At 39.7% G+C, this 21761-nt stretch overlaps 1 protein-coding gene across 1 annotated transcript in view; it reads left to right on the top strand.

Moving 5' to 3' along the window:
* Positions 1-21761, top strand: part of KIAA1549L (KIAA1549 like) — a 133565-nt gene that overhangs the window by 101762 nt on the left and 10042 nt on the right. The window contains exons 15-20 of the mRNA XM_075163833.1: positions 467-645; positions 2351-2568; positions 7288-7417; positions 12949-13296; positions 19641-19738; positions 19936-20081. Of these exons, the coding sequence (XP_075019934.1) occupies positions 467-645; positions 2351-2568; positions 7288-7417; positions 12949-13296; positions 19641-19738; positions 19936-20081 (1119 nt within the window). The remainder of the gene's footprint in view (positions 1-466; positions 646-2350; positions 2569-7287; positions 7418-12948; positions 13297-19640; positions 19739-19935; positions 20082-21761) is intronic.

Raw genomic sequence — 21761 nt, 5'->3', positions numbered from 1 at the left:
TTTCAAATTTTGAGAATGCCCATGCTTTTGCAGTGTAAGACACAACAAACGCTGCACTCTTGGGTTAGATCAGGTGTAACTACTGATGCCTTGGCATGTGGAGACTTGTGTGTGTGTGCGCGCACATATAATGTCTTTTCCACGTGAAACCTAGCAAAAGATATACTTTGACTTTCATTGTCATTTGCATACAATTTTCTGTGTCGTTCTTTTTCTCCTTTTTTTTCCATCTTATTAGCGCAGATTGGAAATCAACCTTCTTTGGGGGAGTGCCAGATAATCCTTTGAATACATAATGTTAGCTGTAATCTAATGGGATTTTTTTCCAGTGTAAAGGTCTCCCAGGTCTGCTCCTCGAGTGTACTGAGCGCATCGTTAATCTAAAACATGTGCTCGCTGAATTTCACCTTGAACACGCAGTAAAAATATCTGTGTCTTTATGCTGAATAAGTTTGATGTGCTTTAGTGCCCGTGAGTGACGAAGAGGAAGGAGGCATTCTCTTTGATAACATTGCCAAATCTGCCATTGACCCCTTCGACACCTCTTCTGGATCAGTACAGCTGATAGCTATCAAACCCATGGCACTACCTGCTGTTCATGCTGCGTCAGATAGGAGCCAGGAATCTGCCATCATTAATGGAGAGGTAAGGACTGTCTGATAGTGTCTCCAGCTGTTGCCTTGGCTACATCCACAGGTGGAACAATCTTAAGCCTATTAAAGCTGAGGACTGGTAGGAGCTTTTCACCCTGATGCTGTATAAAGTCCCCTTAGCATTGTGGGCTCGGAGGTCTGAGGATTTAAGATCTGCTCTTTTGCAATGCACCTGTGAATGCATGTGACCTTGGAAGTGGCAGTTGTCTATATTCCTACCTTCTCAATATCCTTCTCTCCCATCATGTTAGTTTTAACAAGATGAGTAATGAAGGCAGAGAGCAGAATAAGATCTTTGTCTACATGACAAAGTAGTGTTGGGTTGACGGTTGGACTCGATGATCTTAGAGGTCTTTTCCAACCTTAACGATTCTATGATTCTATGAATTCTATGGCTGAACATGGAAATGTATATAGATCATCTGGGTCCCAAGCTGATCTTTCTATACTGAGCAATACATCTCATTCAGAGCAAGAAGGGGTGGAGCAGGACCGGGGCTTTGCTCAGTCTGCCTCCAGCCTGCGCACAGAGGGTGCAGTGGTTTCCTGGGAACAAAGTGGGATGGCACAAGCGTCTGATCCAGGCGCTGGCCAAAACCCATGCTTTGGCTCAAACATTTGTTATGATTATTTGTGTTTTTACATAGATTTAATCAAGACTGGTCCATTTACAAAGCACTGAGGCTTTTATATAGTTGTTAAACATGATGGGGACAAGCCAGAGAGGTGTCTTGTTTGCAAACTCTCACTGCAAGAGTCATTTAAAGATCAGCCAGAATCTCCCTGATGCTGTTTAAAAGCAACAGGGAAGGCTGCTGCCAGTAAAAGACGGTGTCATCAGGCTTCCCATGTGGGCCTGGATTAGAGCAGTCTGTTGTGCTCCATTTCGTACTTGTATTTTAAGCCCGGACGTGCCATGTAGTTTCCAAACTCAGAGAAAGGCTTATTTAGATTTCAGCATCTATTTTCTGTAAGACAACAGGATGGCAGTCCCGGAGCTGTGCGCTCTCTTGTACATACGTTTCTTGAAATCTGTGAGAAGACTGTAGAATTTGACTCTGGAAGCACAAAGCCCAAGTAAATTGCTCATTTCCATGTAACGACAATTTGAAGCAGGAGGGAAATTTCCTCAATACTTAGGAGCATCCATGGGACCAGACCTGTACCAGATCAGACAAAACACCCATTTATTTAAGGATCCTGTCTCTGACAGGGGCCTGTAACAGATTTGTAAGGAAGCTTATAAATAAGAGGAACATAAGATGGTATTTCATTGGAATTCTTCCCCAGCCACCAGTGATGACTTATTTAAGGTTTTGTGTAGTGAGGGGCGATGTCTCTGTACTTACGAGACCCTAGAAGAGTTTTCATCGGTGAGCTCTCCCCGTGGTGCCCAAAAGCAAGCGTGGCCGTTGGGTCACGACAATTGGCTAACATTATCGGTGTTTTTCTTCAGTGGGTGTGTCTGAGTCACTGTTGTGATGGTACATAGGTTTTAGGCTAAAATTATTTAACCATCTGCCATAAAAATGCAGCGACTCTGTTCACTTGCAGTTCCTCGCCGCTTACAGATGGCACGGTGTGGTACAAAATGCGCTCTGCAAAATGACACATGCAGCGCATCAAGCACACTCCAACAATACTGTTTGGAAGTAGCCAGCCCAGCACCATCCTTTAAACGTCTTTTTGCCTTTTAGGTGAACAAGGCTTTGAAGCAGAAGTCTGACATAGAACATTACCGCAACAAGCTGCGCTTGAAAGCCAAGAGGAAGGGGTACTATGATTTCCCACCGGTTGATAACAACAAGGGGCTGACAGAGAGAAAAAGGATGTATGAAAAAAACCAGAAAGAACTTGACCACATTTTGGATCCAGATGCAGATGTCTCGTCTCCGTTTGCTGAGCCTAAGAACAGGTGAGACTTTTTATATGCAGTTCTTCATCTGAGAGGAAAGTTGATGTCCAGAGGTTGTAGGGAATCAAAGGGGCCGTTCTTAATGAGCCAACTGTTTGCTGTATGGTCAGCTCGTCCCTCCTACTTTATGAAAAAAATTCATATAACCCATGATTCTTTATGAAAATATGTTATCTGGTACAGCTGCAATGTGGTTAAAAAGAAAGAAATGGAAAGACAAAAAAATAAGGGAAGGGACTGTTGCAAGTTCTTGTGAGTCATTTTCCAAGTAAGGTAAACAGAAAAAGTGGTAGTAATTTTTTTGGTAATACTGAGAGTGGACTTAAGCCAAGAAGTTAGCATCTGAATTCATTGTTTTCCAAAGTTCAGTGGTGTTATTATTTTGTCATTATTTTTATCTGAATATAACTATTGCAGTAGGCATAAGATGACACCACCAGTACGTTGTCCATGTATTTCAGTAAGTCCTGCAGGGATGGTATCTGTAAGGATGTGTGTGGACCTGGTATTGGTGATCTTCCTGTGCCTTTAACAGAGAAAGTCACAATTTGCTCATCCGTGAGGTGAAGCTGGCATACTGTATACCAGTACTAATGTTTGATTAACACTTCACTGTCTCTTGAAGATGGCACACCAGTGATATTCATCTCCCCGTTTTAGAAACAAGGGGGGAGTGTACATGCTGATTCTGCCTGAGCCTACGGTGGGTGGGTGGGTGGATGGACCTGCTCCGTTGCTGGTGCTCTCGGAAGCACAAGCTGACACATTGAAAAGAGGAGATCGCACCAGTCCTACCCCAGGAATGGCACAGTAGCAGATTCCTCTTCCTTAGGGGTGGTGGAGGTGTGAAGGGTTATAAGAGTGTGTTTGCCATTGCACCTTGTACCACGAGGGCTCTGGTTCTTACTGTCATCAGGGACCAGCAGTAGTTGATCCATGAGAGAAAAAGGGATGCTGAAGTATAGTTCCTCTGGAAATGGTCTCGTGCCTGGAGGTCCAATGTTGCATCCCATCTCCTGGAAAGCTCAGACCAAAGTTCTGCTATGAGCATAAATCATGACTGCAATCAAAGCATCGGTGGTGACACAGTCTTTGCACACAGTGCAACTTCAGCAATCACCCTTGGGGCACAGAGATGAAAAACAACTGTAATGGGAATTATAAATGGCTCAGAACCTGGGCAAAAACTGCGATCAGATTTTCTATAGGTCTAGAATTAAATGACTGAGGGATACTGCCCTTGATGGGCCATTTCCCAGGGTTGCACTGGTCAATGAAGAAAAAAAGATGCTGACTTAACTGTATGTTATGTCCTTGCTGGAGGGTCTGGGGCATCATTTCCTTGTGCAGTTTTCCAGTGAAGGAGGAATAAATTGCTCCAAATGCACTGAAAAGGTAAGATACTGAACCCTCAGTACACAGGAGTCCTGGTCTGCCTGCGCAGTCTGTCCAGAAGACATAAATGAAATAGTAGAAATGTCAGTATGACTGTGCGCTGTACAGATAGTGAAGGACCGAGGCATTACTTTGGATATTTATTATGTGTCACATGCCATGTAGGAAATGTTTACAACATTACACATGAAGCTTTAACGCTAACCATCTGCTTTTTGTTAAATATACTGATGTTTGTTTGTTCACGTGCCAATGTGCTGAAAGGTCCCGGAATACATTTTTTCTGCGTGCTTTTTAATGCCTTGTGTAAACCTGTCATAGTCTATTTGAGATAGTGATCACTGGCATGATATAAACGGCTTGAAGGCAGGTATACTGCTGTAGAGGAATGATTTCATTGTGTAGCTGAACCATAAAAGGCTGACTGCTGGATTTACTTGTTAAATATATAGCCTATATCCCTACATAGGAAGAGAGAAGAACCATTTCTGAGGCACTTTCTGTAAAGACACAAAGCATTTAGAGAACTTCACAGATGTTGCAGATGTTTGCAAACAAACCAATTCCAAAGTCTATGCTAAAATTTCCAAATGACAGCATTATTGTCTTCATTTTTCTAACTAAAAATAAGATGGCTAAAATGGCATACTGCTGGAGGAAAACCTTGAATAATACTGCAAGGTAATGTGCATTTTGGTTATTGATAAATGAATCAATACAATTGTATTTCCATAATGAAATAAAACTGCTTTTAAAGCAATCTAGGTTAGCATAAAATTGAAAAGATTTGATTTCTAACTTTTTCTGCTTTGTATCATTGTTTGTATCATTATATTTACAGCAATTAAAAACTGAAAAATTCAATTTCTTTTTTTTTAAATATTATCACTTAGGACTAAGTCAAAGATTTCAAAGTTTCTAGGGAAAAGGTCTATTCCACTCTTTTCTGTTTTGTGTACATTCCACTAACTTAAATCATGTTATTACAACATTTGCAAAATATATCAGAAATTAAAGATGCGGTTGATTACATTACTCAAGATCACTTTTACACTTTGGTTTCGTTTTAAATTGCATTTAAAAGTGATTTACAAAACATCACCACTAAATAATTTGATTTGTTCAAGAACAAACAGCTTTGTGCTCTTAGTACCTTTGAGTCTTCCGTACCATAAAATCCAAGTTTTAAAATGTTCCAGTTGTGTTCCCAGAGGCACTTGCTAACCCATTTGAATGCCAGTTGTTAGCGTTCATACCTCCTTTCTCATTAGTAAAACTTTCTTAAATGAGCTAATTGGCAATCTCAAGGCAATTTTTAAGAGCCTACTGATGATATGCACTATTCTGGGTTTTTCTTTAATAGTTTGTAATCAGGTCAAGAACCTGCATGTATCAGAGAGCTGTATATTTGAATCCCTTAGAAAATAATGTCACAACTGCATAGCTAAGTATTTATGGACCTCTGGTAAAATGTGTATGAAATTTTAGACCTTTAATGTAGGAACATAAAGATTGTCAGATCTGATTAGCCTTATAGCATAACCTAGTTCCCCCTGTTTTCTGGTAATACCGACAGTATAGTCTCAGAAGAAGCAAAATAAGGCACTTTAATTTATTCAATATTATATTTATAGGGGAAATTTATTCCAAAACCTCTGCTTGTCTTCTGCTTTGGCAGTGCATTTGGGACTTTCAAACGCGCACGTGGAGATTTGTGATTAAAAGTCACACAAAAGTTTTTGAAAGTTGCCTTAAAATTAAGTACGTGCTTGAGTACTTCGTTTAATCAGCAGTGTGAAATTGATAATTTTTGTCCTGCCTTTTATCCTATCTGATCATGTAAATGTCTGTCTGTCTGGATTTCTGCAAACCAGTTTCTGCTACTCTAATCTGTCAAGGCAAAAAGTTCTGTTAACCAAAACTGTAACAGCTGAAGAACTATTTCTTCTTATCAGCGAGTTCATTTGGACTGTGTTGTCTTTTCATTTCATTGATGGTTCTTGAGAGGTTAAACCATGAAGTCTTTGTAATTGCTGAACGGAGCAGAGGCTACTGAACGTGGTTTCCTCTTATGTCACTCACAGGAATGGTCCTAGGCCCTTCAGTATCTCAAATACTGTAGTAGATCTCTTTGTAATCAGTTCAGGCAGTCCCAAACATTTACAACTCTGGAGACCTTATTTTTACCCCCCTTATTAACTCAAATAGAGCTCTCAGCCACAGGCTCACTTTAACACAAGCATTTTTTGCCCTTCAATCAAATCCCAGCACAGGATGGCATTTTCTCTCACGTTACCTGGCAAGCACAGGAGAATGACGGAAAAGTCACCGAAGCCTTCTCCCTTCAATAGCCCCCTTTCAAACTTCTGCTTTCAGCTCTTCAAGAAAATGCCTAACGGCCAGATACACTATGAGAACAGCACCTCCTAAACTTTTTTGGTTTAGATGTAGCCTTCTTAAACGACACAGCTTGATGAAGCACAAAGTTCCTGCATCACGATTTGGCAACCACTCCTGAAGAGTTTATGTACAGATATGTCCTGTATCTTACAGAGAAAGCTATATTTGGGTTTGTATAACCAATAACAAGGAAAGAAATGGTTGCGTTGGAAAGATAACAGCACATTTTGGGTATTGAGTTATATGCTGTCTTTCTAGTACCTTTGCTTCCCCTTGCTTCTGAGCACACGGAGGTGGAAGCTCGATGCCTAGGGATGCCTTTCCCCAGTGCTGCTCAGAGCTATGCTGGAAGCCGTTTAATCCCAGGGAGTACAGCCCTCTGACAAAGTTGTGGCCAGTTACCAAACCGGCTGTTTAAAAACAGCATCTTGCAAGCGGTTCCCTCCCCCTCCTGTCTCTCTTCCACTTCACTTTGCTGGGTTTTGTTTCAGCGGAGCGTTATTCCGCTTCTCTCTCGTTGCTCAGGATCAGCAACCAAAATCTCTGCTCCCTATCTGAGTGTGTGGGAGGTCCTATTATTTTTTGGTAACAGCACCTATTTATTTTTTATGAATTTGAATTATATCACCTGAGGTTAAAAGGGTTCTGATATCTTCTTGGGACATACTTCATCTGATGAGCTCCCACATATGATGTCCGTGTCTTTTACGTAGCTTTATTTTCTTTAACAGTAAACAAAATTAATGATCTCTTAATAACGTTACTTATTTCTAGCACTTCCATATACATAGAAAGCATGTCCTATAATAAAGTGGCATTTTTATGAACCTCATCATTTTAGACTAAAGGTAAGTATGGAAAACTGCTGCCTGTCATTTTTTTGTTTTCTTTTTGTTTACTGTTTTCTTGTTTTATGTTTTCTAGGCAACCGATGAAGAACTCAGTATACAGAAGCAGGCAGTCTTTGAACAGTCCTAGCCCAGGAGAAACTGAGATGGATCTTCTTGTGACTCGAGAAAGACCTAGACGTGGAATCCGTAACAGTGGATATGACGTAAGTTTATCAGATACATGCAGTGAAATTTGCTCAGCAAAGTCTTAACTTACTCCTAAAACAAGGAAACTATTGATAAGCTAGAAGCCAGAGTGCCATTGGGTATTTAATGTTACAGTATGTTACGTGCACTCAGCATCCTGAAGAAGGCTCAGGATACTCAGAGCACAGACTCTTTCACGTACTTTATAGCTGTACATCATTTTACAGTCTGAAATGCAAACAAAACTTTTGCCCTGAAACTCATTATTTGCCAAAGTATTAAATTTTGAATTTAGATACTTCTTCTAAGCATGCAGCCACTTCAATGATACTGAGCTTATTTTCATTGCGATTAAAATCCTCTGTTCTGTACCCCTGCTGCTGCTCTCTTGATTCAGAAGAATGGACAACCAGCTTCTGGGAATTTCACTTAAGTCCAAGTGTCAGTGTTTTGTGGAAATCCCCTAAGAGCAGATATTGTCCTCTTACTATATTAGAACTGGGAGAGTTTTGAATAGGTAAATGTCAAAACTAGCCAGAGGAGATGCTGATTTATGGTCCAAGGAACTCACGCGGCCAACGCAAGGCTAGATTAGTTTTCTTGTGCAGTCTGAACATACGCTGGGCGCAAATTGACACTGCGTGCACCCAGAATGAGGATAAAAATAGTCCCCACACTGGGGTAGTGTAGAATTTTTCAATCCTTTGCCACATGTACAAAATGCTGTAGCTCAGCCATCCCTGAAGATCAATCCCTGGAAAAGGTCTAAACCGTTCTGGAGAATAAGGACGTTCATCTGGTGGTTGCTCATGCTCTAAACCCTGTAGGTTCAAGCATTTTGTGTGGGGCTTAATTGTCAACTCTCTCAGCTGCCAGGGACGCGTTTTTAGCAAAGTGAAGGAGTGTACCAAAGTCAGGGGATGTGTTCAGCGAAGTCTAAATCTCTTTCAGAATTCTTCGGGGCATGTTGTAGGTGTCAGATTTCTTAAATGATTTCCTGCGTTTGGAGACTTCCCATCAGATTGTGTGAGTCATGCTGTGCCATGTAAGTGGGATGACTGGTTCACTGCTTTCTGAGGCATTAGGATACATCGCTGTAGCCTGGAAAAAGAACAGTATAACCTGTTAAAATAGGTTTTACATTTTGCAAAAAGAGATTTTTTTTTTTTTTACCCCACTTAAATGTTTCCTTTATTATTGAAGCGTTCTTAGATAATAAAAACATTGTTAAGCCAGCCTTCCCTCAGTATCCTGAAAAATATATGTTTCAAGAAAGGAAGAGATTTTTTTAATATGCTAATAAAAGGTAGTTCTTCATAGGTGATATCTTCCTGAAATGAATGTTGAAAACATTCTGAGAGCAGGCATGGCCTCCTGCTATTAGTTCAAAATTAATATGCCCTAAGTAGTTAGCAGAAGACTTTTAAAATATATTTTAAGATATTGTGTATACTATATATAAAATATATTTTAAAGAAAATTTGTTAAAAACCTTGGAAGTAGATTAATGACCTTATGCAGATTCTGAAATGTCTTAAAAGTAATGATAAACTGAGATCTGTGCGCATCACACACAAGTTTGCCTTTCGCCTTTCTTTTAAGGTTGCGGTTGGGCGAGTGTCCGTGGCACACACTTTTTTTACTGTTAAGTTACGTAAAATTCCTTTTGCCCGATGTGCTGCAGATTCGCTGCAGTGCACCTCTTCTAACTCTGAATATATTTCCCATCTGAAAGCAGAAAATGCCAGGGGAAAATGGGACAGGATATTGAAATTTAGTTCCCAAACCTCGGCTTGCAGCGTGGGCTGGTTTCCCTTACTCCGGTTTGGGGTTCCTCGGAGCTGTGCCCAGCATCTGGCAGGCTTGGTCTCCCAGGATACCCAGGGGTGTGCACTTATGTCCATATTTATGCATGGAATTCGTATGGATCTCACCAGAGGTGCAAGTAAACACCTCTGTAAATCTGACCTCTGAAAATGGGTGAAAAAGGGCTCCGAAAAAGGGCTGGTTTGTATGCTGAATCTTGTGTCCTTTCTTTTTTATCTATAACATCTTGTATCATTTTTTGACATCCGCTTTGTTGTTCCAAAGGTTCCAGCTTTCTCGGACTCCTGCTAACCTCTTCCTCCCAGATTATTTAGCCACAAGTCCCACCGATGAATGGTGAAATTTGTCTTTCATAAGCAGTTCCAAATAATCAAATTAATGAAGCGAATAGGCCATATTATCTTCAAGTCATGAGATTTCTTCTACAGATTAACAAGTTGCTTTCTATATTTTTTTTTGAGCTGTTACCAGTATGCCCAGGTTATTTGTTGAGGTTTATCTTCCCAACCATGATAAATGCTTTGGGTTTTTTGTTTGGGGTTGGGTTTTTTGGGGGGTGTGTGTGGTTTGTTTGTTTTGTTGGGGTTTTTTTGTTTGTTTGTTTTTAAGGAAAGAGACTAAGATTCCCCAGATTCTTGAAGAAAACTCCTAAAGAACTGCTAGACTGATATGCACAACCAAATCCTGAGAGTTTATGATCTGCCTGATTTTGCAGATCCTTTAAATAAGACAAGGGAAGTAAGAGCTCAGAAATCTGCCATTCCATACTATTAGGTTTTTTTTAATATGGTTCCCCTTTCTAATATTTCAATTTTGGTTTTCTAAAAATATGTCATTCCCTATAATGATATTTTTTGTGATATTTCTCTGAATCATGGTTCTGTTTCTCAGAGCTAAAAACTGGTCAGGATATGAGGTCAATAGTTACATACCTGTCCGTATAGAATACGTAGCTTTTTGTATTGTTTTGGAGCGTATGTTCTACTGTTTGACGTTCTGAGTATATTATTTGCCTTTATAGCATCTTTTTATAAATGGATTATTATTGAACAGTACCTATCTTTTAATTTTAAATAATCCCAACAGGGTTCAGTATCGTCACCTAGCAAGTAGACTAAGGAGACTTTATTAACGTGTTTATTATTTCCAACACGTTCACAGACAATGGTGGGTACAGCAAATGCTATAATGAAAGAGTCTAGAACCTCTAGACTGCTAACGAGCTTTATACTAGGGCAGAAAATATTTAGGCTGGTTTTGGTGTAAAGGGAAGAAAATGACCTTATTATACATATCTAAGAGATCAATATACAAAATAATTTACTGGTATAATTTTATTGATATAGTTAAATTAATGCAACTCCTCAAAAAGCTTACGGATTAATGTTCACATGAAGAATTTTACTGTTATAGTTGCAGCAGCAGAGTTATGCCAGAAGTGTATAAAGTCTGTCTCTCAGTACAGGACTTTCTTTTCCTTCTTCATGTAATTCCAGTTCCGTGTATTATACAGTAATGGTGTATGAACAATATCCGGATTTTTATAATGGTAATGTTAACCATTTATAATGGTAATGTATAATGGCATCTATTTATGATACGTGTTTCAATTGATAGGAAAGCAAATGATCAGAAAGTGATAGGATGAATTGAAATACATTTTAAAACTTGAGGAAAAATAATGGTCACCAATTTCCTCCAAAATCTTCACGCCAACTTTTATATTGGTAAATCAAAGCTGACTTAATGCTGACTGCTAATATGCATCCTTTATTCATATGATATATTATAGACATTCTGTAGAGGTCTAATGGCTTCACCAAGGGGGTTGTAGTAGAGAACCTGATTTATTTCAGCATTGGGTACTAATAAGTCTCTTGTGGGATTCCAGTCACTGACATTTTTACAGTCAGGAGGAAATAGTAGAGCCATGGTTATCATCCAGTTGGGACAGTATGATTTCAGAGGCTCTTTGGTTGCACTTACACATACAAACTACCATTGCATTTTATAGTCAAGCTTCTAAAATTTAGCTGATTTTTATTTACCCTACCCTGTAACAACACAGATAACAGTGGAATCAAAATGCAGGAAGAAAACGAAGGGAAACTATTTAGTTGAAGATTTCCTACAAAGTTTTTCAATTTAAGATAACTTTGTGCCATTACATTGTTCCTCCTCCAATCTGATGTGTGTACCACTTAGGAAGCCTAAAGTTGTGGGTTTGAATTTGGATAATATACCGTATAAATATAAATGTATAAATTATGGTTAAATTCTAATATTCAAATGATTAATTATTGCCTTCATTTTCCTTTTCTATTGCTGTATTGTCATTAAATACAAAATAAAGCTTTATTTATAACAGCTAAGAAAGAAAACAAATTAAGATCTTTTAAATTTATTGTCAGTTTTTAGGCTAACCATGTAACTCTTCTCTGAATGGCTGATATTAGAAGAAGAAAGTCAGTTTGATATTTGACTCTGCAAATAAGGAATATGTACTATGACTGTCCTATAATATATATGACCATACGTAGCTTGCAAAAGGTTGGGGGCACTGTTGCTTATCTAGTCAGGTATATAGAAAGCTGTTGGAAAAAAAAGTATGCCACAGCAGGAGCTACAGAGCACTCAAGTAAATTATCAGGGCAGTGCTGGAATTTTTAATAAGAACATCCTGTTGTCTTCTTTTATTTGTGGCTATTTTAAATACTAACACAATTCTAACCACATGCTAGATATAGGAGGAGGTACATATCCTATTCTTCATTCCAGTTATCCTAGCATCTTGAATTTATTTTACCGATATTTAAAGAATCAGAAATTGGTTGCTTTTTCAGATTGCCCGTTTAACATGTATTTTTTAAAACTATAGTCTGTAAAACTAATCTTACAGAAGACAGATGAAGTTAGGTATTTCGCTGTCAAGTTCTTATAATATGATATGATGGTTTTTTCTGTCTTGGAGTTACAGGCAAAAAAATCAGGGGGGTGATTTCTGTTTGTACTTATCTGTACAGAAGGAATTACTCTAGGAGTAAACCTTAAAGTTAAGCTGCACGAGTACTATCTGCTTGTTAGGACATGCTTCATTCACTGTTCCCACATTAGTTTTGGATAAATTTCTGTGTAAGTACTGTTCGGTGGCTAGGTAAGATGACCGAGCTGGGTCAGGATATTTTCTGCAAGGTACAGGACCTAGTTTGTGGCGTCATTGTTAGTTGTCCTCACTGGGTTAGAAAGTTCAGGAAAACTCCTAAACTTTAATTCTTCTGAAATCTTAATGTGTGAGAATGCACAAAAGAATTTCAGTCCCTGTAGCTGTAACAAGCCGTCCCTTGTAAGGAGTCCTTCCTAGTGATGGTGCTATTTAGGGAGCCATACTCCTCCTGGCACAGTTGTACTCCCATTCATACTAACAACTAAGAAAAGAATTTAAACATTAATTCTAACTGGTTTTAAGTGAATCATTGACAATTTAATCTGCTACAGAGTTTTTGCAGAAAAAAAATGGAGGACATAAACGGGTCTTTGAGTCCCTGGCTATTATAGTCCCTGCATCATATCACTCCTTTCCAATATTTGTCATGTGTCTATATTGTCACAATTCCTGACTTTGTATATGTCACATCTGTGTTTGAGAATGTTTTGTGTGAAGCAGCACGAATACTGTCTTGTAAAGCTTTTTACGTATACATGCTTTTATTCCATCCAACAGACTGAGCCTGAAATTATAGAAGAAACAAATGTTGACCGTGTCAACGAGCCTCGGAGTTACACCAGGTCCCGTCAGGCCAAAGGCCACTCGGAGACCTCAACTTTAAGTTCTCAGCCCTCCATTGATGAGGTTCGACAGCAGATGCATATGCTCTTGGAAGAGGCTTTCAGCCTGGCCTCTGCGGGCCACGGAGGACAGAGCAGGCAGGAGGCGTACAGCTCAGCACCGCACTTGCCCTACTCGGAGGTTGTGACCAGTGCTCCTGGTACCATGACCCGACCTAGAGGGGGGGTACAGTGGGTACCCACATACAGACCAGAAATGTATCAGTACAGTTTACCAAGACCAGTAAGTGAAACTTCTCTTTAGTAATATCATAAAGATATTTCTACTCTGAGACACATTTTTTAAAGACGGAGCCCCATTTACATGCTTAACACCAGAGGTAAAGCCATGCTTACAGTAAATAAGTACGGCTGGTGGGTTCTATGTATGTATGCTTACCCATACCCATCTCTTGCATGAAGACTCTTAGTATCTATTTTAGCAGCCAGGTTGTCTTGTCTAAATTGTGCTTGAAAGAATGGGCTGCACTAAGCTCCAGGCTGTTCAACAGGTCAAGAACTTGTTTGCATGTCTCCTCCTATTCACTGAATGCACATTAGGAAGCAATCTGGTTTTGTAGAACAGCATGTAGGCAGCTGGGTATGAAACATGCATGAGGTCCATCACTGAAGAGCATCATCACAAGAGCGGGAACCAAGTGTAATAATCAGAGTGACCTGAAATGTGGGCTGTTGTGGACAATCCTGCAGTTATAGCTGTTGACTTGGGACTCTAGCAATGGTTTAATTCTACAGGTTTCTTAGTTGACTTTATGTAAGTCGCTCTTTATCCCTCGTTTTCTAGCCTCAAATCGCGGCTAATGTCCTTACCTCATAAAAGTAATAAATAAATGAAGAACTGCAATCCATGGATGGAAGTTGTTAATGGAATTTTGTAGGTATCTAGACAGCAGTCACAGTAGCACTGTGCACACCATCGGCATGTTAAACCACCCCTGAATTCCCACACATGGTATTGTGAACCTCAACAAAATATTTTCCTTCTCATATCAGGTACAAATCTAAACAAGAGATGATTGCTTTCAGATGAGAAATAGCCCATCTATCAATATGAGTGTGAAAAGTTGTTCATTTTAAGGCTTTTTTGGTCAGAAATTAGTATTTTTTGAAAGAATGCATTTCAAATGGAGTCCCTTACTAAAAGAATAATGCAGAAAAATGTCCTTAGTTCAAAATAACTATTACTATGACTTCCTTCCATGACAATAAAAACAATACATTAAGGGATGCTGCTTCTCAACTATTCTGAACATATTTGAAAGCCAATGGCACTGCCTGCAAAGGTTCACACTGGTGCTATTTAATCATGCTAAAGGTTATTTCTGGCACCTTGAAATTGGTCCGATGAACTTCATACAGCATATAATCATATTTTATGGTTAGAATTCGATTACAAGCTTAAGAGACAGCTAATGGGTACTTAAATTACTTTGACACTTCAGAGACTCTTTCTAAAATGAAATTAAAAATATTATACGGCAACAGATTTTTAAAAAAAATGTAATAGCCATACTTTTTTGGTGAATGCTTCACTATTTTCTTTCTAAGACTCATTACTCTTCTAAATCATCTGCATGTTTAGGACCTCTAAGCATTTGCTTATCTTTCTGGTGTTTTGAATACAGTGTTAAAAAGTTTCCTGAAGATAATTGATCACCACAGATTAGGGTAGGCACGGGCTGCTGGACTTTGGATAAGGGCTGTTAATTCATAGTTTTCTGTGCACTAGTTTCACGAATATGAGCTGTACTTTAACTAAGCCATTTACTGGTTTGTTCTCAAATGGGGATGGAGGATTGGAATTGAAAATATCCAGCTGAGACATGTGTGGGAAGTGACCTGTGGGTAGGAAAAACATGGAAGACTTACTGCCCTCAGCACCTTAGCAGCTGTGTGCCTGCCCAGGACACCTCCGCTCAGCAGCTCCGGGGAGGTGCTGGAAAGGGGAGCGCTCGGCTGACGGGCAGAGGCGGTGTCCGGGGTGAGGGAGCCGCAGGATGAGCGAGCAGCCTCCGGCAGCTTTGAGGATGAGAGGTACCTGAGCACTGGGATGTTTGTTATACGGAGGAGGATGCAAACCAACAATTATTTATTTTTGCCTTTTCTTAAAATTCAGTTCTTAGTGGCAATTAAAAGTCAATGTTAACAATAATTTATAAATCAAAATCTGGATTCAAAAGTGTTTTGCCTGCTTAGATGGAACAAATGCAGATGTTGCCTTTACCGTTGGGTCTCTGTACAACGCAAGTGTAAAGATCTTTAGCCCATCACTCTCTTCTGAGATCTGGCTCTTCACAGTCCAGTTACATTAGACTCTCACCTTTTTACAAGATCCCACAAACTTTCCAGTAACTTCAGTGCAACTTTAGGTTTTCTTATTGCCAAGGCATTTCAGAGGTGATACAAGTGTAAGATTTCTAGCACAGACGTTCTCTACCTTTATAAAGCACAAATAGTAAACAGTTTGAGGCAAAACAGCAAAAATCTGCGTGCAAATCTCCATCTCAGTGTTTCCCTCCGTGCCATATGCTTTCAGGGAACCAGAACCACTTTTCAGGTCTATGTTTCTTCAGGTCTCCTCCAAGTCATGGATCTTTGATTTTTTTGCAGTCAACTTCTTGGCTAGTCCCACCATCAAACAGTTGTGTATCTCTCCATAGCATGCGTGCATCTTTTTTTTTCTTTTTTTCCTTCTGTGTTGGTTTTTTTTTTTATATGCCAGCATTAATACTTAGATTCCCTGTAGCTCTTATTCATGGGTGACCTGTGATAACAGGATTCCTTCATCTGGGGCTCATGCCATCTCCTGGCAGAGAAAAGCTAGTAAAATGCAAACTCTTACTGTTGTTCTGGAGCCTCCAAAAACGGGATGAGCAACACTGGGCTGGGTCCTTGTCATCCAGCTGGTGCACTATGACTGGAGGATGGAGTTACAGCCCGACCGCCAGCGTTATACCTCAGCAGATCACGTTACTGCTTTGGAAATTTGTGCAGCTGAGTCGAGCAGAGAGCTATGGCCAGGGAAAAAAACCCTCTTTATACAAGGCTGGACCAGCTCCCATCTCTCCTCTTTAGTGCTCTGGAAAGAGGAGTGAGAGTTACAGAGCTCTGGGTCCCAAGGTGAGACCTAGCACCGTACCACAGGCACTGATGGCAGGCTGAGTGACTGGTAACGTATCCAAGTCCTCAGAGCTTCTCTTCATTTAACAGAGGTGAAGTGAGAGTATTTTACCAAAGTTCAGCTACTTTCAATAACAGTTACTAAGCTAAGTATAAAACAGGACAGCTAGCAAAGCAAAACCAAATCCAGCTGAAATCAGTAAGTGCGCATTATTCCTGGATTGCGATTTAATAATCAAATCAGTTAAATCATTCAATGGGTAAACAAAGACACTGCCCTTTTAGTTCCTATGGTGAGCTGTAAGGAGATGGATATTTCTGTAATTAGAAGGCAAGACTGAATAATTTCACCCAAGACAAATACATCTGTAATTGGAGGTGGTAAGAATATTTTAATACTGCAACCAGGGAAATGTAGCCTTAAAGCTAACTGCAAAGTTTCTCCTTTAGACTTTAGTTATTGTGTGCTGATTTAACTTTTCTTTCCTGCATCCTGGCAGGCGGTACCTTAGACTTTTGGGGGTTGTAGAAGACACTGGTGCAGGTGTCTGCTGGTGGCTGGACTTTATGTTCCAGAGGGTTGGGTTCTATGTCTCCTGGGCCCAAAGGCTGAAGTTTCTCTGCTAAACCGCACTTACTACTTTTAAAAATTCTTCACTGGTTTGCTTTTTAAATTGTCAGTGTTTTAGCCACAACAGACTCCTTCCTGAAAGGGTGACGTGTGGTCTGCAGTCTGGTACCTGTGCAGTCTGTCCGGAATCTCACATTTGATTACTTCTGCCAGTGAATGTTAGCCTTTGTATTATACAAGTCCTCATTTTTCAATGAAATAGTGTTTGGAATCCATGCAGAATGTTTCTCTTTTTAAGTTGTTTTGTTTTTTGGTGAACAACAAAAGTATTGCAACTTTTTTTTTTAAAAGGATAAACGCATTTTGAAGAATAAAATTAGGCAAACTTTCTGTGAAATCAGCTGATTTTTTTTTTCCTGATTGGATTTTGGTGAAGTGACTTTATTTCCACAATCATGCCAGTTAGCCTAGAACCTAAGGGCTCATCTAAATCTATAACAGACAGGCCTCTTCAGTAAAACTTTGGTTTATTTTAGCCTCTGAATGGTTTTTTTCCATTTATGTGTTGCATGTAGGAAAACACTAATGCCCCGACCCATTGGAGAAATTCTAGAAATTTTATTGGAGTTCCCTCTTGTAACGCTTTTGGTGTCTGTGGAAACTCAGCACAAAGAGGACTGACTGCTGTCCCCAGGACGGGCTGTTCCTCAGCGTGGTGTAGCAGATCTCGTAACAGGATTTTTCACTTTAATAGGATTTCCTCTGGCCAGCCATTAGCAAAATATTGCCACTCACTCAAAATAGTTCATCTCCTATGAGATGAACAGCAAAATAAGTGCTTCAATTTTCTATTTCACCTTTTTCCCCAAAATTTTCAGTGCAAGCCACAGCACGTTTGTGAACTGTTCTTTGTGATCCCTTAAGATGCCTCCTTTGATGTAGGAGAGAAAAACCCAAATCTACCTCTGTGTCTCTGTCTACCCTGTTATACTCAAACAGTATCTGGAGTCACCGACCGATCTGAAACATTAGCTCATGTGCTGTTCCTTTAAAATAGTGGGGGGAAAGAGAATTTCATACTTGGTACAAATGCATGCTGAGAGCAAGATGTGGGATGAAAGGCTTGTGGAGCCAGAAGGAAGAGTTCGGTTCCGCCTGTGAGAGCACTGCCAGCTTTTCAGATGCAGAAGAGGCATTGCGGACCATTTCAAGTCCAGTGCTATTAGGAGAAATCTAATTGATGTTTTCTTTGATGCAAAGAGCATTTGTTTTTTCTATACAGTTCTTTCATTAAAAATCAGTATTTCCAACCCCTGGCTAGGAAAGGTACCATTGCCTGTTAGATTTTTTTTTTTCCCCATCTAAATATAGAAATACTTTAAATACCATTGTAGCATGGTGAAAGTAAATATTAGGAGACTTTGTAGGTGGCATGAAAGGAAAAATGATTTTCATAGATATGCCTTTGAGGGACTCTACCCTGCTTTAAAAGGGGTGGCAGCGAGAAGTGGGAGAAAGATGCTTGGTCTGTATTGCTTTTCACTTAGAGATACTGACATCAAAAGTCCGTATTTGATAAGTTACCTTTCCTCTGTGTTAACCCAGTTTTGCAGCTATTTGAGAAAGAAGGTATTGGAACACTGTCTAACTGTGTAATTTTTAAAGATGATTACTGAAAGGTATTGATATTTAGTGTGGGATTTATATTGCCAAATTCAAACCTAAATGTAGGTGTTAAGTCTGAGCTAATCATGTAAATCCCGTAGGCTCTTTCTACAGGCAGGAGATAGTGACTCACCCATGGTAACGTGTTTTTAGCCTTCTCTGCTGTTCGTGGAGGGAGCTTCTCTGGCTAAACCAGATACCTCTTGTTCAGAGGGCCAAAGTCCCACCATTGGACTTTGGACTTGTTTTTGTCAAAATGCCTATGTCTTGATACTGGACAGCCTCCCCGTAATTTATTGTTTGTTATTGCTCTGATCTTATCTCTAATCCTGTGCACTGCTCTGAAGCATTGCCAATAAAAGCATAATTAAAAAAAAACAAACAAACAAAACCACAACGTGTTGAAGAAAAGTGTCAATGAAGTGCTAGAGAGATATCATCCCCCCATCTTTAAGTATATTTAGCAAAATTATGACCAGTACAAAAAATTTAGAAGAGAAATTTTGTCCTACTTGTCATTCCTTGGGTGCCATGGGTTTCATGTACACGATTCTTTGTCCTTCACATGTATTAGTGATGAAATCCAGAATTACTATGGGCTTAATTTTGTGACTTAGTGAGTTGGTCCTGTGTTCCTCTGAATTACTCTGCTTTTTAGAACTGTTTGAGACCTTTGTTATTGCTTTAGAAAGTTACAGAGCTTGGGTTTTTTGTGAAGAATTTTCTTTTCATCTCTTCAAGGCTGAAAGGAAGAGCTTGAAATACGCATTGCTCACAGGCAGCTTCACTTCACTGGATGCTGCTCTGAGGATGCTTTCTGAATCTTTAAAATACTTTGTTTCTGGAGGAAGTGAAAATACTGAGATCTTTTTCCTATAGGTCCAAAGCAGCTATTGAGTCTCACATAGTCGTAACAGATCTGCTTTGCCTGCAAGGTTACAATTGTCACAGAGAGAGTGTTTAATATGTTTTGTTTTAATTAGACTTCATCTTGGCTCTGAACTCATTTGTTCATGTTTTCTTCCACATCCTAAAATCACCCAAGCACTGTAAACTCTCAAATAAAAGGCAATTACTATTGATGCCACAAAAAGTTAACTTCCTGTTGGCCGGCACACGAAGCAGGTATTTAATTTCTGACTTTCTTTTGGTTTTTAATTTGACTGAGATCTATTGGTGTTTCAGAAAATATTTATTTTTCTCCTTTACAGGCTTACAGATTTTCTCAGCTTCCTGAGATGGTAATGGGTTCTCCTCCTCCTCCTGTCCCTCCCAGAACAGGTCCTGTGGCTGTTGCCTCTCTCAGGAGGTATTTATCTGTTGTTTAATTTTAGGTATCATCTCTGAAAACCACTGTTGTAATAAGAACTGGGGCAAACCCTGAAGGGGATAGCTCGTTCCTAGCTGGCTTGTCATACTGTAGCTGATAGGCGTGTATGTGGCTGTGAATCTCATTTGTCAGTCACAATGACAAAAGTTTCTATTTTTTTCTTTCTTAATGCACAGGTCTACATCAGATATTGGCAGCAAAGTGAGAATACCCGAGTCCGGTGGGGCAGATCAGGCCCAGCATCATGATCAGGCATCTTTTGCACCTGGTTCAAGAGCTCCGATGTCTGTTGGTCCACTTGATCAATCAGCTTTTCACTCAGGTGAAAAAGTAGTGCAGACCCAACTTGCAGCTTTGAGAGCCTCACAATTTATTTTGCATATAAATGAATGTATGGGATATAGCAAATACAGATGATTATTTGGCAAAAGACTGTATTAGGTGTTTTTTTCTGGTGCAACTGAAGGAGACCTACAAAGGATTGCTCCTTTGTAAATGCAGCATCAGCTGCATTGTAAAATACTGTTCAACCTGCAGAAGCACCAGGAAATGGTCATTTCTGAAGGTAAGATCCAGCAGTGATGTACCAGATGGTCTTTGTTCAAGTATGGCATTCTGCTGGCTCACTGATAAGGACTCTGAATTATTAAAGCCCAGTAAAACAGTTCATCTGTACCACAAAATCCAGTGGAATTTTTAGGGCTCGTACAGAGGGTTTTGGCTGGCAAAAGCAGAAGTTGCAGTATTGGGACTGCGGGGTGACTCGCCTGTTGTGTTGCGCCATGTACAGAAACAACCAAAGCAGGAGAGACGGGTAACGGGGTTGTGAGGGGCATGGAGAAGTGAGGTGGATCCTTCCCTAATTTTATCAGTCAAGAATATCAGGCCAAGTGCTTGAAAGCAGAGTAGGTACAATGGAGCTGTAAGTAGTACTGCAGAAGGAGGCTTAATGGCATTCAGCTCTGCTTGGTTTGTAAGGAAAGGGAGGAGTACAATGTGGACATGAAGAATAGCGTGTGCGAGACTCAGGTTTTCCAACCTGACTGTGGGATGAGTTTTATGACTCCCTATTTCCTCTTGAGAAACTTAACCCCTCGTCTTGTCACAGCAGTGGGCTGCTGAGGGGGGTAAGTAGAAGATCTGTGCTCCCTTCCCTTCAAAACAAGGCAGCAGTGCTGTTGCATAGTCAAATGTAAGCCGCTAGCTCGCCTCCGCTCCTGTTGTGGAGAAGGTAGTTCCTGCTCAAGTGCAGAATTTGTTTTGGGTCTAAATGTCCCAGTTTTAAAGGCTTAGTGAGTTCCTGGTCCTTTTGAAATGAATTTTGCTTATGAATTAATTGATTTAATCATGAGATTAAGCTGATACGCTGTTTTGATGGTATCTGGATAACATTCAGCTGGGAAAATATTTGAAATAACTTCTCATTGGCAAAATATGTTTTCTTGAAGAGCTATAGAAAAGAGCTTACAAGATTAAAAAAATTTTACGTTGTCAGTTCAAAGTTTTGAAATTAGTAGGTTTATTAGACATTGCTCTCTTAATCTGCCACAAAAATTTCTTTCTTAGCTTCCTCAGAAGTGATAGTTATCTGCATTGTATTCAACATCTTCTGCTGAGAATAATAATGTGGATATGCAAATCTGTTGTCAATTAATTAAATATAGTAGGTTTGAAAGATCCATTTTACTCTCACTTCTTGTCATACCTTCTGGAAATGGTGCATGTGAATCTGAAAAGAGCAGATGCTCACCCTTTCATTTTAAAGCATTTCAAGCTATAAAATATGCCACGCTACCAAGAGCTCTTTCTTCACGTCTGCAGTAATGTGTTCTGTGTGATATACTTTTTTTATAATTTCCAGTGATGTGGAGACTTTATTGCTGTGTGTTAAAAACAGGTACGTTGTGTTACCACTGAAGAGTGACTGCATTTCAGAAGAGACAAAGTGACCTCTGTGTACATTGTGGAGCTTGCTAGAATTATTCTCGGGGTAGCTGGAGGA

This window comes from Calonectris borealis, chromosome 14 (assembly GCF_964195595.1).
Source record: "Calonectris borealis chromosome 14, bCalBor7.hap1.2, whole genome shotgun sequence".
Lineage (NCBI taxonomy): Eukaryota > Metazoa > Chordata > Aves > Procellariiformes > Procellariidae > Calonectris > Calonectris borealis.
The sequence above is the reverse complement of the archived record's forward strand: the minus strand, read 5'-3'. Positions and strand labels throughout refer to the sequence as shown.